At 43.2% G+C, this 19,546-nt stretch overlaps 1 protein-coding gene across 9 annotated transcripts in view; it reads left to right on the top strand.

Annotated features, from left to right (window-relative positions):
- The window catches only part of ntng1a (netrin g1a), a 99,408-nt gene that overhangs the window by 67,005 nt on the left and 12,857 nt on the right, over positions 1–19,546 (top strand). For 5 of the 9 annotated variants that reach the window (XM_053858375.1, XM_053858374.1, XM_053858376.1 and 2 more), the window contains exons 4-5: positions 1,301–1,473; positions 11,519–11,545. In XM_053858375.1, coding sequence (XP_053714350.1) covers positions 1,301–1,473; positions 11,519–11,545 — 200 coding nt within the window. Of the gene's footprint in view, positions 1–1,300; positions 1,474–11,518; positions 11,546–15,684; positions 15,730–17,690; positions 17,751–19,546 lie in introns of all 9 variants that reach the window. The other 4 variants (XM_053858379.1, XM_053858378.1, XM_053858381.1 and 1 more) reach the window with 4 other exon arrangements.

Genomic DNA, 19,546 nt, shown 5'->3' on the forward strand with positions numbered 1-19,546 from the left:
TGAAAACCCTTTGCGTCAACATGCAACACTGAAGGCTGCAGTATTGGGTCCAAAAGTCAATGTTTCCAATGTCAATGCATTACACTGGGCGAGTGAGGATAGGTCACCATGAGCGAGAGAAGCGATACATATGACCTCAATGTAGAGGCGGGATTACATGCAACACTGTGGGACTAATAAAGGCTACCTATCTAGCTAGCTAAGAAACTGTAGCGCTACAATACAGGAACAGCGTAGGTGACTTATTTGGTGCGACGTATTTTTTCCAGAGACATGTTTCACCCGCCTTCCCCTCCTAAGGAGTGCAGTAGTTTGCAAATACAGTTATCAGAGCTTTTGTATTTACCTTTCATGCCTCAGAATTAACGCTGTACATTTGTCAGTTGTGAAAAATCTTTTCAGTTTTTTTTTTAAATTAAAACAAAAAAAGACAGACTTTTCAAACCAGAAGAACTTGTGGCAGACTGCTGCGTTTCTCTTTATTCTTCCCACTTCTTTATGAGGCGACTGCTGAAGATCATAAATTAGCTCAACCGAGGGATATCTTCCCTTTATTCTCCTAGCCACAGCGGAAAATAGAATTTGAGGAGTTTCATTGTAAAATGAATGTTCTGGTGAGCAGAATTTAGTGAAGCTTAAGGGAGTTCCACTTTCACACTGAAAATATGCTTCTGAGATCTCATCGCGTGTTAATTCGTCATGGAGAACTTGCTGCTGCGTGGCTCCCTCTGGCTCGAGCTGAGCTGTTCATCAATTTGCAGACTTTCAGACTCGGCCGTGTTCTCTCTCTCTCTCTCTCTCTCTCTCTCTCTCTCTCTCTCTCTCTCTCTCTCTCTCTCTCCTCTCTCTCTCTCTCTCTCTCTCTCCTGGTGCTTCCCCAACATGGTTACGTTTTGTCCCCCCCCCCATCCTTTTGTCTCCCTGCTCTTTTCAGATCTTCACTCGCTCATCAAATGTAACCTTACCACAATTACACATCCTCCAGTGGGACAATTAAAAGTAAGCTCCTTCCCCGAGAGAGGAGCTCAGAAACAAACTAACGATGCCAGACTCGCTGGTGGAATCACCTGTCGTCTTTGAAATGCTTCCTCTTGAAGTCCCAGGAAGCGGCGTTGTTATCCTTGATGTGTTCCAGCTCCGCCTCTTGTCAAGGACATGCTGCCGTTGATGACCGTGGTCCAAAAAAATAAATCAATAAATGAAACCTGGTATCCCAAAACCTCTCTCTCACTAACACAACCCTCCTTTTCTCCCCCTCCCTCGCATGCCCCTCTCGTACCACCCTTTCTCTGTATGACAGGTGCAAGTGCAACCTTCACGCCAACAGCTGTGTCTATGACAAAGAGAAGTTGAGCTGCGAGTGTGAACACAACACCACTGGGCCAGACTGCGGACGCTGTAAGAGGAACTACCAGGGTCGAGCGTGGAGTGCTGGCTCCTACCTGCCTATCCCGAAGGGCACAGCAAATATCTGTGAGTAAAAACATTCTGTTTTTTAAGCCACCTTATAAGTGTACAATTTTGCTAGAGCAGAAGTGTATCCAACTCTAGGCCCCGGGGCCAAATCCGGACCACCATATCATTGTATGTAGCCCACAAGTGCTGTGAATATGAATCATCACACAACAGATTTACTGAAGAACATATAAGTGGTTGCTTCATTTACTGCCATAGAAATCTCTGGTCACATTGCATTGTTTGTTTTTTGGAGGATGTGCAAGTATATGCAAAATTATATACAAGGTTTCACATGTCATTGTGGGATTCTACCATCTAGAGTTATTTTAGTTTTTATATCCGCGTGCGGCACTACACACTGTTCTGTGTTCTTGGTGCTGAGGCAGTAGCATCAATGGGCTTCTCATTCCCTTGCTCAGTAGCGTTGTGTTTCTTTCATGACAAGTCAACTTTATCTGGCTTTCACTGAGTTAAGGTTGCCATATGGTTCCAAATTCACCTTTTGCATAAATTTCTCATAGTTTTGGGGAGTTCTCTGTTAAATCTTTGACGTTCATTTGCTCAGATCGTTGTATTGTAACTGTTTTTGACAGGGGTCAGTGAAGGTTTCAAAAGACATCAGGTTAGTCTTTAGTGTCGCTGGTGAGACCACTAAACTCATTCAGTCTTTCTTCCGTGACAGTGTGTTTTTTGATGGGCTTGTTTGCTCTGATGGTGACTGTGCAGCAGACAACGTGTTCTGCGTCAGCATAGATCTATAGTTCAATCTAATATCATCATATTGCCCACCCCTAATTCTTACTAAGTTATCAAAGTGTTGTATTTCAAAAAAGGCTGCTGACCCTTGAACACGTGTTCCCAGTCCAAAACATTCCGTCTGAACATGGTCACTGGACGAGTGTGACACTTTTTTTTTTTTTTTTTTTTTTAGCTGACTGGCAAAACCATCTCTAATTTTAAAAACTGCATTACAATTCTGATTGTTTTTTAACATCAACTGATCAAGAGGGAAAGGTCTGCTGCTATAAAACTGATCCTGTCATGATCCTCGTAAATTTCAGTCCATGTCCACTTGTCTTGTTTCTTGTCTCTCAAGTTATTTCAATGCAGTGCAATATACAACCAGGTCTGCTGATATTAAAGTCTGAGAATCACCCTGCATTGTCTCTTCACTCATCGCATTCCGTCATTTTTGCCAATCTGATTAGTCCTCCACGAGTCCTGGCCACTTGCTGATGACTTATTCTCCCTCACGTTATGAGACTTACGTGGGTTTTGTGAGATGGCTGTGCTTGTGTCTTAGATTGACAGCACATTATTAAAAAAAAGTGGCGGTGATGCACAGTGGGGTTCTCAGGTCTGCACGCGCTTCAGAGCGTCCACACAGGGACATGCATCCTTCCCTTCCACTGAAATGATGAAAAGCTGTCTCTGTATGAGGCGCATTATTACACTTTGTCTTGGAGGAGCAAAAATCCATACTGTAATAACGTTGTGAAAAAATCCATAGGAATGCCATGCTCTCCCTGCTGAATAGAAAAGTCAAGTCAGTTTTTCTACTTTTACTTGGAGTAAACTACAGTGCCGGGACTCTAGATGGTAAAAAAAAACAAAAACAAAAACAAAAAAAAAAGACTGAGACAGTGAGCGGAAATTCATCACATTTATTTTCTCAGTAAGATAAAGAAAATGTTGACTTTAATTGAAATAAATAAATACATTTTCAGTCGGCTAAGACCGACCGACCTTTTGCTGAAGCTCGTGCAGCTACTCGGTTACAGACAGGGCTAGTCAAGCCACATTATCCACATTATCCGGGTTGTGTAGTAGCAAAACTAAGCTGTTTATATGCACTTTCAAAGTCCGAACTTAGTTTGAGCAACGTGATAATTTGGTTTTCTGAGCCGTCGTGTAAACGTATTCTGGTGGTGAGACCAAAACACACATGGAAAAACTAAGTGAGAGACATTGCACACAGAGAAAATAATAACAAACTGTAAGTCCACAGAAATACCAGGAAAGGCATGAGCGAAGAACACCTGTAAAGTCCAGATCACTTCTGTTATGTCTTGTTCATCGTCCATGGTCACACCTCTTCAAGTCCTCCTTCCATTCAGTCAACATTTGGGAAGTGGAGCCAAGACCTCCTAACTTAAAGAAGGGAGTCTCATTGCTGGATGAATAAAAATGGGCCCTTGGATTAAACCCTGAGTTCCTATGATTTTCCTTACGTGACTGTGCTAGTAAAGTGATTTAAAAGTTGCTTCCCTCCAAGACACAGACAAGCAGGGACACGCACTGGACGTGGGGGACAGAGGCAGTGCGAGGGGAAAGAGTGGCCAAGAGAGAGGAAATAGATGGTGGCATCGCTCTCTGTCACAGCTAACTCAGCCCACTGGGGTGGTCTGTCGCTCTCACTTACCTGCTCTCCGTCTCTGTCTCTTACCAACACCCCCAACTCTCAGCTTCACTCATCCTCGCTTCTTTTCCGCGACTCGGAGGGAGAGGAATCCGTTTGAGAATCAACCGTGGCAGTTCATCTTACAGCTTGGTAAAGGCAGATGAGGGAGGAGGACGGGGCGATTTGAAGTTTTTAAACTGAGGCTCGACTTTATATTAGCTGCAGGAACTCGTAAGGAACTTTAAATTATTTGCAAAAGCGTGGATGTTACTTCGCTCCAGTTTAAAGCCCGTATGACTATTTGTGTCCTGCTTTATCTGATGGAATCCTTTCTAACATGTGAGACGGACAGCATTCTATGTCGATATTTTACTGTACTTCTTTTTATTTCATCATTTTTGCTTAAAAAAAATGAGAGATGCTGATAAATAAAAGGAAGATTTTGACATCCCATTGAAGCACCTAAAATTTTGATAAAATCTAAGAAAGGTTATGGTCTTCTCAGCCGCATCATTCATGGTCTACTTCACTCCATTCGTTGTTCATTTGAGTCATCAAAAATGAGTCTAACTCTCAGCCTGGTGAAAGTCGTGGCAAAGTGGGTTCATTTATTCATTGAGCAGCTTGATAAAAGGAGTAGATTTCCTTGTCAGCGGAGGATTAAGAGACACTTGCTCAGGCTTAGTGGACACAAGCTTCGGAGTTTATGGATCCCATCTGATCAAAGCGGGAAGATGCAGGCACATGAAGTGGATTTCAGTGTAATGATTTGTCCCCGGTGTGAAGCCCAGGGAGCCCACTGAAGAACTGCTTTGATTGACAGGGACGGATGAATATAAATGATCCAGAACCCGCGCAACAACAACACTGCTTCACAATAGTGGGATGAGTTTGTGGTTAGGCGGGATGAGGCCGGGGGTGAGCCTCAAACGCCTAGTACTAGTTGCCACTGGGAACCGCGTTCTACTGAAGCTCATGACGGATTTGGAAAACCAGCCCAGACACACAGTCGTACACACTTTTGCTGACACACTGATACGCACTGATTAATCTCCTCTGGTTTGCAGAGAAAGTAGCAGGAAGACTTAATCCCACAGGAGCCGATAAAACCACCGCACAATGAATCTCATTTCTTTGTCAGTGCGCACAAACAACTATTGCATCACCGTCGCTTTGATTGGAAAGTGCTGAGCCCCGTGAGCAATGGAGGTTGTGTATTTTATCAGAACTGTAAGACTTTTGAAGAGTCGTTCCAATAGGACGCTTTCATCGGGGGTTTCTTTTACATGTTTACGCGTGTGAAGGAGACATTATATCAACAGATAAATCACAGTGTTGGAGAGAGATGAGCCGGTGTATAGGTGCGCAGGTTATACCGTGCCAGTGTCTGCTGATCCTGGTTTTTTGGTGGATTTTACAGCCTGTGAGCTATTATCACTTCTGCCAAGGGGATTTTGTTTTTATCTCCATGTATCTGTATGTATTTACGTGGCCAGTTCCGTTCAGAGTTAGCAATACACAGGGAATCTTTTTCAACTGTTATGAAGTCAGTGTTCAGTTGAATCAGTCACATAAAGGCCATGTGACCCTAGTGGCAATAGTGTTACTGTTCCTTCAGCTTTGTTTTAACATCGCGAGTTAAGTGCTGCCCTCTCTGATGGACTAGCGGTTCGGACTCTGTACTAATCCCAGAGATTTCCAATTGGCGACACATTTGCCTTCCACTTCATGTTTAAATCATAAAACATTCTAGAAACCTTCCGTAATAAATATTAGGTTAATTCTGTTTTTATTTATTTAACAACTGGCGTTTAGCTAGTAGGGTTTCCTGCGGAAGCCATGCATTAGAAGTAAGATGCCCTTCTTTTAGGCAGGACGTCTTTGGGACACCACATTTTTCTTCTAGTGTTTTCCATAGCAACTTGGCTGAACTCAATTCCAAATAGAAATATGTTCCCCGACTCAAGCCTTCCATGTGGTCGCCATGTTCTTTTGCCGATCTAATCTTGCCTCCCATCTTGTGAATTGTTAGAGTCACATTTTATTGATCAAAATTCTGACAAACTATGGCTAGGCGATGCCTGAGTCCAGCCTTTTGGTGAGAGCCGAAGACAATTATGAGCTCTTGGGCCAGTGTGCAGCATTTCTTTTGTCTAGTTTGTTTCACTAAAAGTCTGTTTGACAACGTAAGGAAGCGTTGTTAGGAGATGACCGCAGTGCTTCCCGAAAGGTCTTTGTCTATATGTGCCGTGCAATGCACTGGCGGCCCATCCACATCCGCAGTGTACCCTGCCTATTACCCTGTGTAGCTGGGATAGAGTTCAACCCGAAAGATAGTTAAAGGACTCTTCTGTATAAACAAGCTAAACATGGATCAAGTACTGCTCTCCACTATCTAACACTGCATATTTCACATTTTTATATAGTCTAAATAACCAACTGTCCATACTTTGGAGAATTTTCCACTTGACCCAGTCGCTGACTACACTATGTCACTATACATTCCTGGCTAAAACATTTTTAAACTCGGCATTTCTAGGTCAGTCCACCACACTGCAGCAGCGACTGCAGGATGTACCAAAGTAGTTTATCAGGTCTGAGGTACTGAGTTTTTCAACGCTTTACAGTTGAATATTCACATCCGAAATTGCAATTTGCCTCCCTCCAATCATTCGCCAGTTCAGATCCTTCTGCTATGTGAATTATTTTTTACCACTACAGGTATGTTTGCTTTGCAAATCTTATCGCCTGTTGTGCCGCGTCTTCTCATTCTGTCACTCCATCTGCTCTTCCTCTCCACAACAACTGCCTTCTTTTTCTTCTTTGCCCCTGCCTGTTCTGTGTTTTTGTTTCATGCCTGCTTTCTCTCTCTTTCCACAACACCCGCAATCTCCCCTAGAGACCGAGCTTGTTTACTCTTTTCCACATCTCCGTGCTATGCAGCTGTGACGGTAATCTTTCTTTCAAATATTTGTTTCTTGCATCCCAACCTTTTTTTTTTTCCCTCCCCTCCCACCCGTCTTGTCTAATGCGTCCGCAAGCAGCACCGATCTCATTCTAGCATTGAAATCTTCAGCGCTCCCAACTTGGCCTCCGAGAGCTAAAAGAGTTGCCACCTTCAATTTGAATCTACATATTACGTTGAACAAGCGAGTGACTCAGGCACTTAAGCAAGGCAGCACTCGAGTTTGCTCTTGAGGAATTCAGTGGAAAAACGTGTTTATGTTTCGGCAGACATGCTGTTTAGTAGTCGCCAGGCCTTGACAACAGTGAGTTTGAAGACTTCAAGATGAAGCTGGAGGCTTACTGAAATGATGGCAGATAGAAAATGTTATTCACTAGTTTTCAGGCGGATTAGTCGGGATATAAGAAACCTTGTTAGCACTGAAACTATGTGGTGACAAAGTTTAGAGCCAAGAGTATCACACAATACTCAGCATCCTTCCATGTATGACTTTATTGGTTCTATTTTCATGACCATCTTACTTCCAGAGAGGTGAAACCACTGGTACTAACCAACACAATTTACACTTAGTGCCGTTAATCCCTGCCCCCGCTAAGTGGCAATACTCACAACTGAGCTGAGTGTGTTTCATTGTTATCGCACACAACCTCTTGCAGGTTCCACACACACAATGTCTAGCAAGTAAAATTTAATATAGTCATAAGGGGCTTGTGGCAGTTGCGATCCAGAACACTCTCGCACAACACACACACGCTGCAGTTCACACACGGGGTTTCCATCCGAATGTTTCGACTAAGGGAATTTAGAGAAAATGCGTAAAAAGAAAACGCGCTCATTGAGTGGAGAGTGCGCCATCAGATGATGTCATCACAGAGCATCTCTCTCTGCCACAAAGCAAACACTCGGCTGATGTTTCTCATCCGTTAGCATTAAGCGCCACATTTTCCTAACTGGTCATTTTCCATGCCGGTTTCAAAAAAGAGATCCGTTAAAAACGGCGCTGTGACTGCAGTCCAGACAGATCCGCTGTTTGCTGGTGATGTGGTTCAGCTTTCAGACACGTGAGAGACACAAGAGAGTGTCCGTCTGTTTTTACCAGCTCTCTGGTCACCAGTTTTCTGCTCCATCAACACCGCAGGGAGAATTAAAATTCCATTTTGTCCTGTTTCATTGCAATTTATGAAAATAAACACCCGGAATATCAAACTTACGTTTGCTCACGTGTCTGAAGCACGTCTGTCTCCACAATCGTTCGCTGCCTATACTGACCGCAGAAGATTTTGTCTTAATATTGACAATAAGTCAAGAGTTGAAGGAGAAAATCCACCTCATCTAAGAGTGAAAGCTTGTTTTGCGAAATTTGGGTCTTGTTTTCCACGCATGTTCATTTTTGCTATTTTGAAAATTCGAATAACAATAGGTGGAACAAGTGATTCCAGATGGTGTTTGTGATGTGATGCGGTGGATGTAAAGGCGGAAGAAGCAGAGGCTCATAAGATTCAGAGAAGGTGTCAAGCACTCGATCACCAAAAGTCATAGAGCGGGGTCGATTGAGAGAAGTCCAGAAACAAGTACGAAAGGGGAACAGAAATGTAGATCCAATGATGATGCTGCAGGTGATGATGGAAAAAATATAACAACAACTTACAACAACGAACAAGTAGGAATCATGCGGCAAGATCTTCCGGCGATGCTTTCAGGTTTCCTCGGTCCTTTTCATTGCCACAGTGGAAGCGACTGTAGATGCCTCCTGGCACTCACACCAGCCTCCTTCAACAGGGAACAAAACCATGAGCCGAAACACCAAGCGTCTTCACTAAATAAAAACCAACAGATCATGTTAAGTAATTCAGAACACCACCAATATGTAATCATCTGTCTCTTAAATGTATTGTTGAGGTATCAGACAGATAAACACACAGATGATCACGTGATCACCCCGCGGCAGAAGTGAAAATTATAATAATGGATGGTGGCAGTGATACTACAGGAGGCTGAAAAAAATTAAAATTAAAGTAAATGACATGAGAATTATCTTAAGTATTTCAAGTTTTTAGATGACACATCAAAAAGGCAAAATTAGATCCCACACAGTCCTGTTCACTTCCTCTACACATCCGAGGTGTTGTGATAAATCATGTTGGATTGAATTGTTCTGTGAGCGTCTGTGTTTGTCAAGACCTCAATGGAGCCAGAAAAGAATGGGTTGTTTATTGCAGGCCCCATCTAAGCCATTAACAAGGTCACGGTGGCAGACGTGCGGATGGATGTGAGGCAAATTGATACGGGCCAGTAAGGGATGAGCATCACACACTGAGGCTTGTAACCGTGAGATTTATCGTATCGCAGTTGATGCGCCACGTGACTCAGGTTCTCCGCAGCATTGTCTTGTGTGTGTGTGTGTGTGTGTGTTTGCTTGTGTGCGGTCAGACCCCTCATATCCACACAGATCATTTTCAGTGACTCACACATGGCTTGGAGATCATGTTCACTGGCCCGGTGAACGGCGACCGTGATCCCGGCGCTCTCATAGAAATCAATGGAGCACAACCGTCAACATACGCAGCTGCTAATGCTCTTCCTGTGTGATAAGGAGCAAATTAGATTGCAGGCATAATGGCTTGACCAGACAGGTGAAGGGGATTGGAAATGATGGAGATGGAAAATGAATCGAATGACCCGGACAAGGGATTCCAGACATCTGCTGAACCCCCCACAGGTTGTTCATAAAGGGGCCAATAATTGCACTGACAGACAATCAGTAGTTGAGCTCGCGACCTGGAAGGAAAGGTTGTTTGGCTTTGAACTGGACCAACTGACAGGAGCCAGCCTTGTTTCCGTGGCTGACCAGGAGGACGGGTCTCTCCGTAAACTGTCAACAGACAGCAGTCAATAATGACATGACGCGTGGGCTGACTTGGCGATCGACAGCGCCTCCTGCAATGTGACACGTCTCATCTCTTGTAACCGTTTTCTAGTTTTGGGGAGTCAGCGCTAGTGGAGGTGAGACGTGGCGGTGAATATTTTTCAGCTCAAATTATAACCGCCTGTGAAGTTATGCACATCAAGTGTTCTGTTGTTTTCAGCCATAGATACAGACACCTGCAGCAGCCTTATTTACGCTGAATAAAATTGTAAGATTTGGCAGTTAGTTAGAGATGATGTGAGGCATCTTTACTATAACTTGATGTGCACTGTTATAGTTTCGCAGCAGATAAGATGTGGTGAGCCCTTCTTGTTCTTCATGAGCCTCCTCCCTCCCCAGGACAAGATCTGTGGCGATGCATAGCTTGCTGGTGTTCGTGGTAGAGTCAGGACTGCAGACCCGTGTGAGGTGTCTGTGGACAGTTGTGACACTGGTTGTGTCTGTGTTATGGAGTTTTTTTTTTCCTGGTGCTACACAGTCAAGGCGATAGCGGTTGGTGGCCATAAGCGCTGCAGGAGACCGTGGACCAGTTTTCACTGGATCCTCTGGTGCATCAGCTAGAAAGACATCACATTGTTTGCTCTGCATTAGGGATTTTAAAATCTTGTATCATGGCAAACCGTTCGTCTATATCAAGTTTGTGGAATGAATGACGGAACCCAAGCAAGATAGAATCCTGAACGTTACTTGGTTTCCTCTTACCAACTTTGATTTCAGTTAAAAAGACTTTGTGCATGACCTTGTTTAAAGGAATCTGAGGATACGGTGCTGTAAAGATGATGATGGTTTTGGTTTGTCTCGGGTGGGAATGCATGAATGAATAGAAATGCCAATACTATTCATTTCGATTGCCTCGGTGTTCTGCTGAATCAATCGGCTGATGATGGAGGCGATTGTTATTCCCGTCGTCTCTGCCCTTGTACTCTTCGTCTCCAGGTTCACATCCTCCTCTACCCTTGAGCTTTGACGTCCATCACGCCCCGCCCCGTGTGTCGTCATAGCCTCCTGCAGCTCCGGCTCCCAGACAGGTCACAGCTTCGGCTCCTAAAAGAGCCTGACAGGCAAAGATCAGAGAGCAAATAAATGACTGGCGTTTGATCAAAGTCCCCGCATGCACCAACTAGTCAAACACATGCAAATTTGAGTTCTCCTGTATCCTCTCGAAGACCCCACGTAATGCGACATGAAAGGCTGGAGTTTCTTGACCGATCAGGAATTTCTTAACTTGAATATAATCCCTGTCACCGTGGGATTTTCCTTCTGTCTTGGTCTGTGTGCTTGCTGTTGTTCCTGTATTGTCTTTTTGAGCAGATGAGCAGTAAATGACAAATAATGCATCTATAAAAAATGTGACCAACTCGAGATGCCAGTGGCTGGTTCAGTTGCTGGCAGGTTCTTGTAAATATCTCAATGTCCTCGGACTCAAAGCGGGCCAGCATCCTACTTAGAGGGAGAGCTGGTCGCCATGGGGATGAGCCTGACTGCATTATCTGCTCAGTTGCTGCCTGGCACCAGTGTTGCTTGCTGAAGGGGGGGAAAGGGAAAGTTGCAGGATGAAACACGTCCTCCTTTGGAGTTGAACTTTTTCATCTGGGACATGTTGAGTCTGCAACATTGTTGGTGGGATTCATGATCATAAGCTCAACTGGACTTCTGTAATGCAGTGTTTATCTATCTATCTATCTATCTATCTATCTATCTATCTATCTATCTATCTATCTCAAAGTGAATCTCACAATGCTGTTTTTTGTCTGTCCTTCTCTTTCAGGCATTCCAAATAACATTGGTCCAGTTAGTAAGTAAACAGTCACAACAGATCAATATGTGTGCCTGACGCTTGTTCTGCCTGCTTTGCCTCCCTCACCACATCTTTCTTGAATATCCACCAGGTGCAACATGTTCATTTCTCGTTCAAATTTTTTTCCAAATCATCATCAATGAAGAAGAGTGTTTTTTAAGAAATTATTTATTGACTATTTTAAGAATCAACTCCTTACGTGCCAAATTTCCTTTTCTGTATTCTCCCTTTACATTATAAATATATAAAAACATCCAGACATTATTAAAGTCGGATGACCTTTCTGGCAGTGTAATGTCACTGGAGGTCATTTTAATATGAGCCACACGGGCCAGAGCTGCTATTATCTTCGTCAACCAGTAAGCCCTCAGGAGGAGGAGGAGAGGTGCCGTGTCTCACGTTACGGCTGCCTGGAAGGCTCCGAGACGCCGGAGCCATCGGACAGTATTGGGCCGGTCGGAGTGTATTCACAGCCGGACCCTTTCTTTCTTTCATTGCTGATATTGAGTGTCCGCGGTGCTGGAGGCGATGAATTGATGAACAAATATACATACCGCGGATGAAAAAACAGACCACAACACGGCAAAAAATAGCCTGACATTTATCTGCCGTGTGACTTTGACAAACGCGGACTTTTATTTTATTACCAACACTTGTAGATTGAGGCCAAATAAATGAAGATATTTGTAGTACAAACATACCATGCAGGGTAATAAAAACTGTATATATGTATATATAATATGTATTAAAAAAATAAGTATATATAAATATTTTTAAAAATAATTTGACAGTTACAAAAAGACTATAACTGTGTTAAAAAAAAAGTCGATGAATGTCTTCTTTTGATCGCAGGGACATTTTTAATATAATGTTTAACCCATCGCTGACTAGGCAGCAGTAATGGTGTAGCATAAAATGAAGGTTGAGTCAAAAACACTGTAGGTTAGTTTATCATTATTCATAGTATTTCTTTATAAACACATTAAAATATTTTTTATTGTGACAAGCAAAAGCATAATTTTAGTTAAGCATTTCAATTCATATGTTCTGATAAACATTCAAATTATAATACACATATGTTTGTCTTGTCTTATCAGTTCTGACTGAAGTTATATATGATTATTCTAAGTCATGTTATTTTGGTTTTCGTCTCGTCTGGTTGCAGCGTCTTGACTGTGATACCAGCTGCTTCATTTGCTTCACCTCACTTTACAGCATAAGCCTTCTCTTGGGCAAGTTCCCCAAAACATAAGAGCCACAACAGATTGTTGCAGGCAGCTTTAAATCAGGATTAAAGGAGTGAACTTTGGCTGAGGATTCTAATTTGCTGAATCAGAAATGGACATGGACCAATTGACCCTCCAACTGCATGTCTCCCTCACCACCGTCTCACTCCATGCATGGCCTGCCTTTAACTGACTGTGTAGGTGTGTGCAAGAGGGAGTGTGTGTGTGTGTGTGTGTGTGCTGTGTGTGTATTAGCGCGCATGCCTTCACCACTTGCTGAATACACAGTAGCTATTCATGGCAGCATCCTCTCTGTCCATTCCAAGATCCAGGCCAGACCATGTCCAAAGGCTGTCGCTGGACAGGAAGTGTGTGCATGCATGCAGTGAGTGTGTGCTTGTGTTCTGGGGTGGGTGGGCGGCACAAAGGTCTCCTCCTTCCGTTTAGACTGACCCACAGGGGTGGAACTTTTGTGAGCTCTCGAATCATAACTCAGACTTTCTGACAATCCCGTCGCATTCAGTTTGAATTATTTCACGCTCACAAGAGGATGAGGCTTTTTAACGTGCAAACACAAGTTCATATTTGGGTAATGAATTGACAGCAGGATCAACAAAAAGCAAATGCCCCTGAGGTTAAGTCGTCCGAGTCAGGCTGTTGTGTGGGAGAAAGACGCCGCGCTTCAGACTGCTGGTGTTTGAAGGCAATCGAATTTCTTATTGACTTTTGTCAGATCAATTTGGAGTTTATTAAAGCGAGCAGAATTGCGTAATGCGAGCCATTGAAGTGAAATTAATATTTTAAAAAACAATCCTGGCTGCGCAAGATCGCTTTTCAGTGATTAAAATCTCCAATTAGCTTGACTTACCGGAATAGTGAAGAAATGCTTTAATCTAGATTGTTTTTCAATGCGCTGCTGAGACAGCCAGGTTGTCCTTTCACTGTGAAGTGTTTAAAGTCTTCACTCAAATAGCATGTTTTATTGATTTCATAATTTAGATTGGATTTTACATTTGGTTTCTGTCTAGAAACAAAGTCAAAACCCTGAGGCTCGATGGCTTACCGTACCACAAGTTAACAAATGTTATACACATGGAAAGCTTTAGAGTGAATCATGCTTTTTACAGTCTGTGAACACTTTGTCATTTTAGTTCACACTCTCATGTTTTTTCTCTATTTTTTACGCTTTATGGGAAAAGAGAGAAATTATATTTTTTGTTTTTCTCTGAAAAACCGCCAGAATAAACAGAATTACATTTGGTGGATTTTTAGACGCATCCTCTTCTGATTCATATTTGTAAACTGGGAATACACAGCAGCCAAGTATTTGTCTTGAACCTCACCCTTCACCAGTATCCAGGTAGAGGCGGATACGGGAGTCTAACACACATGTGTCAAACACAAGGCCCAGGGGCCAAATTCAGTGAGTGATCTTATGGGGCCGCTGAGAGCTTTAGACACATGCAATAGACTCGAAATTCAGGTCTTTTGGAATTCAAAGTCACTAAAAATAGGTCACCCCCATGTTGAATTGGTGACCCACCAGTGTTCATGGTTCATTGTTTAATAAATATTGTCTTATAAATATCAAGAATTAATGCGAGAAATGGATAGACAAATCTCCCTAGAGAAGTCTTTCTAGTGAGGACTTTATTCTGATCATGCCGGAGCATATCCATCTTCTCATGCAGAATTGGATCATTTTCTATATCCCTATGATCGTGTCCTGCCTTGAAAGACGAGTGAATAGTGAGGTGAGGCATCCTCACTTGTGAACTTTAAGCATAAAGCATTATTTGAAATTCTTTTAGGTTCGTATAGGTGATAGGTTGCGAGCCCGGTCAGTCGCACATGGGCATGAATTCAGGTCAATGGCTGAAGAATTTCAGAAACAATTCTATATATATATGTGTGCTAGGCCTGTGCACTCCTCAAATCTGACAATTCAGTTCACTTATATTAAGAATCTGCTTTGTAAACTAGACCCAATGCTGTCGGATGAGTGTCATGTGCCTGTCCTTAGCAGGACGTCATTTTTTCCAACTGTCAAAGACTCTACAGGGGTCGATGCTGCATGTCTGAACTACACAACAAATGTTTTAAAAAAAAACAAAACATGGAGCGACGTATTTTTTTTCCTAATGCGCAGCAGGCTAATTTGCCGCTAAGGCGGCTAAGCCTCCTGCCGAGACTCCTCAGGATGCTAATTATGTGAGATGAGATGATTTATGGCGTCTATGGTGAAAGGGCAGAAGGATCAAGTGAGAAGATGAAGGGACGTGTCGAGGAAACCTCGCCTCTGCTCCATTTCCAACCGCAGAGTGTTTCCCTGACACGGAAATACCAACTTGTATGCAATTATGAGGTGATGCTTCCCACAGCACTCCGTCATTCCAAGTCCCGACTCCTGCCATTATTTATTCATTGTTATTCCTCCGCCAGAAATACACAGTAATTAGATATTGATCACAAAGTCAATGTGATGAATTAAACAAAATGCCCCCCAATGTCTTTACTTTGCTATCCATTGCTTGAATTTGCTTGCGGAGACCACGTCTTAAATGATAGATTCAAGGGCTCTTCTCCTTTTTTTTTGCTCAACTTCTTCATCGTTCCCATTTCCATGAACGCCCAAGGAAGGTTCGCAGACGTGACGGAATGACGTGCAACCTCTTTTCAGTGTCCTCAGTGGGTCCTTGGATGCATTCCCCCTCTGTTGTTCATGTCAGCTGTGCCTCATCGTATTTGCTGTCTCCTCCTACGATGATTTGAGTCATGCCGGACATGTTCATGTCTCCAGTTGTGTGTGTCCACCACATAGCCCCCTCCCCCGTCTCCCTCTAGATTAGCCGTGAAGTGCATCGCACATCCGCACGTGAATAACTCCTGGTTTCTCTCAATTGCACGCAGTTCGGCCGAATGTCTCATCTCTAGGTGTCGCTAATCGAAAAGAAGGTAGGCAAAACAGATGATGAAACCACTGTTTTTCTTTCACAGATTTACAAATATCAGCGTCTCGGTACAGGAACACTGCATCCACACCACTGCACTTTAATCATAAATTCATGAGGAGTTTGTAAAATGTTTTTTTTTTTTTCTTCTGCAATATTAACGCCAAAGCTAAAACGTTTTAGAAAAGTTCTGTGCAGCCCTTATTTTTTTTACTGGTAGCTGAGAGTCCCTCAAAAGTCTAATGTTCGCAGGTGCTTTCCTTAAACCTCCAAGTTTGAAATTGACTTTCAAAATAACAAAATAATGTGAGTCGAGCGAGTACATGAAGGTTTGATCTTATTTACTTCACTACTGTAACACTAATTCCGGGTCATCACTGAAGAATTACGGCACAGTTAAATACCAACTATTCCACTTTCCTGCTGCTTTTGTTGACTTCAGTGCATTTGAGGGAGAACGTGACCTTTGCTGCTGAAGAAAAGCTGACTAGCTGCAGTGGTAAACCAAGCTAATATCCCTTCAGCTCCACCCAAAGTGTTGCAGTGACGGAAGTGATGCAGGTGTTCATAAGAACTCCTGACCTCCAAAGCCTCATATCCATAGAGTTTAGAGCAGAAGGTGGCCTCTGAGACCAAAGACGCAGGTTCATGATGCCTCAAAAGGCTGTCATTGCCCTAAAGGTGTGTGGCGTTTTCTGGAAGCAGTGTGACGCTTCTTTTAATATGTAATGTTGTTTGAATTGCATATATTTTTATATATATTCGAACTGTTGCATCAGCGTCTGCAACCTCCTGCACTTAGAAAAATCCTAAGGAAAGGCCTGCTCTGACTTGATGTTGAAACCATAGACGACAAGTGATCAAATGCAGAGTGAAGACAAGGGACCGGTCTGACTCGCCGAATAACCATTTGCAGGTCTCTGATCCCTTTAAATGCGCAAAGATCGGCCAATTTTTGTGTCTGGAAAATTGCTCTGCGTTGATGCACTGCTCTGAAATGCTCCTGGCAGGCGAGAAGCTTGACTTCGCCGCGGTGCTTTATTTCTTTTTTTTGACGCGACACTTTCAGTGGAATCCAGTGTTCAGGGAGCACTTTATTTATGACCCCTACACTCTACCAAGTAGTCAACTCCTTTAGCGTTTAAGGTTGTGCTGATCCAACAATATTCCAACAGCATTACTGTACATTTGAAAGGGTTCTTGTCTCCTCCCTTTCTTCGCTAAGTCAACGGTAGAAGCTGCAGTGTGATCACACTTGTGTTGACTTGTGGTCAAGCGTCAACATTGGATGGCTCTCAAATTTAAAGCACTGCTCCATCTTGGAATTCCTCTGTTGCTTTGTTCGAATTCCTATTGAGCTCACTGCTTGTTTAATCAATCGCAGCAATGTGATGTGCGCTAGTCCGAGAGCGTCGTTCAACAGCGGCCGAGCGGCCGAGAGGTATATGTCCCGGACTTGAGAATCGCAGCGGCTCCAGCCTTCGCTTGGCTTGGTGAGCATAAGTGAACTGAGGGAGTGATGTGCCCATCCGTTGCCAGCTTCCTTCCACACAGCCCTGTGAACACGTTCATGGGGAGAAAGATTTCTTGGCTGGCCTCCTCTGAGGTGTAGGGTAGTTTGTCACGGGATGGTTTCTGTCTGAGAAAACACACGCACACAGGCGTTTACATTATACAAAGCACTCGTTAATTAAATGAGGCATAAAGCAAAGGAGCATAATATTTGAATTGTTCAGCGCTGAAGGCATTTGTAATAACCCGCCTCTACATGCGGCCAAATTCGCTTGGCAATGTCACTTCGTATTTCCCAGTGCCATCATCCATCATCCTCACTTATGTTTTCTTTTCCTTTCTCTTCACTTGCATTTTCCTTTGGCATATTTCCGTTGCTTCCTCAACATGTCTTGTGCTGTTTTTGCTGTATTATGTTCTTTTATTTTTGCTTCTTTCTTTTAATTTGTCTAGTAGCTCCTCAAGTTGCAATGACCACTGCCCCTACTGTCAACGTTGCAAACAGCAAGCGAGGTAGGAACTGGAATCCATCCATCAACCCTTAAAAACTATTCAATCCTCCTAATGTTACCGGTTTAAAAAACATCTGTCAGGGGCTTAAAATATGTTCAGACTGAAATGCGAATCCATCGAGGTGAGGCGGAGCGTCACAGAGGCCCCCTATTGCACGTGTAAAGGGGGCCTCGGTTTTTGGAGTCACAGTGAATGAAAAAAAATGGAATGCTCACTACATCGAAGAACACAAGGCAAAACAAACTCTTCTTCAGCTCGGCTGCTGAGTTTCACATTAGCAAACACAGATGCTGAAGTTTTTTGTTTGTTTTTTTTTAACTATCCTAAGTAATTCATCACTTTAGCCCATTTCAGAGTGCAGCGATTATTTGTCTACTCAGGAAACCTGAGATCTGTGCAGTTTAGATTCACGTTTAAATACTGTTTTCATCCAGGTTGAAAAAGTCTGGCAGACTTCTTCTTCAATTCTGAATCTAGACGGCCTGTTAGTGAGAGGACAGACACACCTGACCTCGATTCAGAGCCTTAATAGCCACAATATCTTGGACAAAAGCCTCACCCGCACCCCCTCAATCTGGGTTTTTCCTGTCCAAGTGGTTGTCGGTGAGGCTTAAGGGTCACATCTGTTTCTGCTGTGACACGTGCTGTCAGTGGTAAGTCAGCGTGGAGGACTGATTCTGACTCGGAGAGAGCTGAGCTGCAGCCACGACCCTTTCGTCCTGCACTCCACAGGGCAGAGCTGCCAGCGAGCATCATAGACTGAGGGATGAGGTTTTCTGCCCTGTCTACCTTACTTTGCATGACATCACTCTGCACAGATGTCCACAGCCTTCAACTCACTTGCTACTGTTTGGATGAGTTTTGTTGCAGGTGAATAGTGCTATTCCTGGGATCTTTCACAGCACAGGGAATTGTTTCTCCTTACTAGCTCAAATAGCTTCATAAAAAATGTTGTTTTTTTTGCCTGAGTAAATGTATAAAAGGGATTGTGATGATGCTTTTTTTCTTCTCCTGAACTTCGACATTCAGTCCTGTTTGTTGTTACTGAGTTTTCAGCCAACACCACTGCATATGTTAATTACCACCAATTATTTCCTCTCACATTTCCATTGAAATAATACTCAGCATGAAAAGTTTGGACTGTTTTCCAAAAGCAATTTAAGATTTTTCTCTTTACTCACTCAGTGTGGAAAACTTGGCTGTTGGTTTTTGGCATCGCCAAATGTTATTAGCAACATTTATCCGGTCAAATGAACTGACTTTTTACATTTGAATATTTGAACTGATTGGTGGGATGAGAAGCCAGGATTTGCTGTCATTTATCGGACATTGTCTCTGCATAGGTTACTGTGATCAGCCATTCATTTATTCACCGTCCTCCACTTCTTCACCAGCCAAACCTTCAAGCTACCAAATCAGTTCCCAGCTTTCTTGGGCGAAATGTCGCTGGTCCATTTCAGAGCCCAAGTACACAGCCACAGTTACGATACTGTCACCTCAAGCAAGTTCTCAGCCAGCACTAGCCACTGCCTTTTTCTTCAATAATTTTCTGTTTTGCCTCTGGAGTCAGTGCAAGTGGTTTATTCTGCATTTGTGAATCTCGAGACCAAACTAGTGGGCACTATGGAGTCAAAGATGGTTGGTTTTGCTTACTCAAATAGTCCTGTTGTCATTACGAATCACAAGTTTCCTCGTACCTCAGTTGAGCAACAGCACCCATGACATTTTCCTGCTCGACAGTATCGAAAACCCAGCCACCTCATACTCTTGGTGAAAGTCCCCAGTCAATCATGTTG

The sequence above is a fragment of the Synchiropus splendidus genome, chromosome 3 (assembly GCF_027744825.2).
Source record: "Synchiropus splendidus isolate RoL2022-P1 chromosome 3, RoL_Sspl_1.0, whole genome shotgun sequence".
Lineage (NCBI taxonomy): Eukaryota > Metazoa > Chordata > Actinopteri > Syngnathiformes > Callionymidae > Synchiropus > Synchiropus splendidus.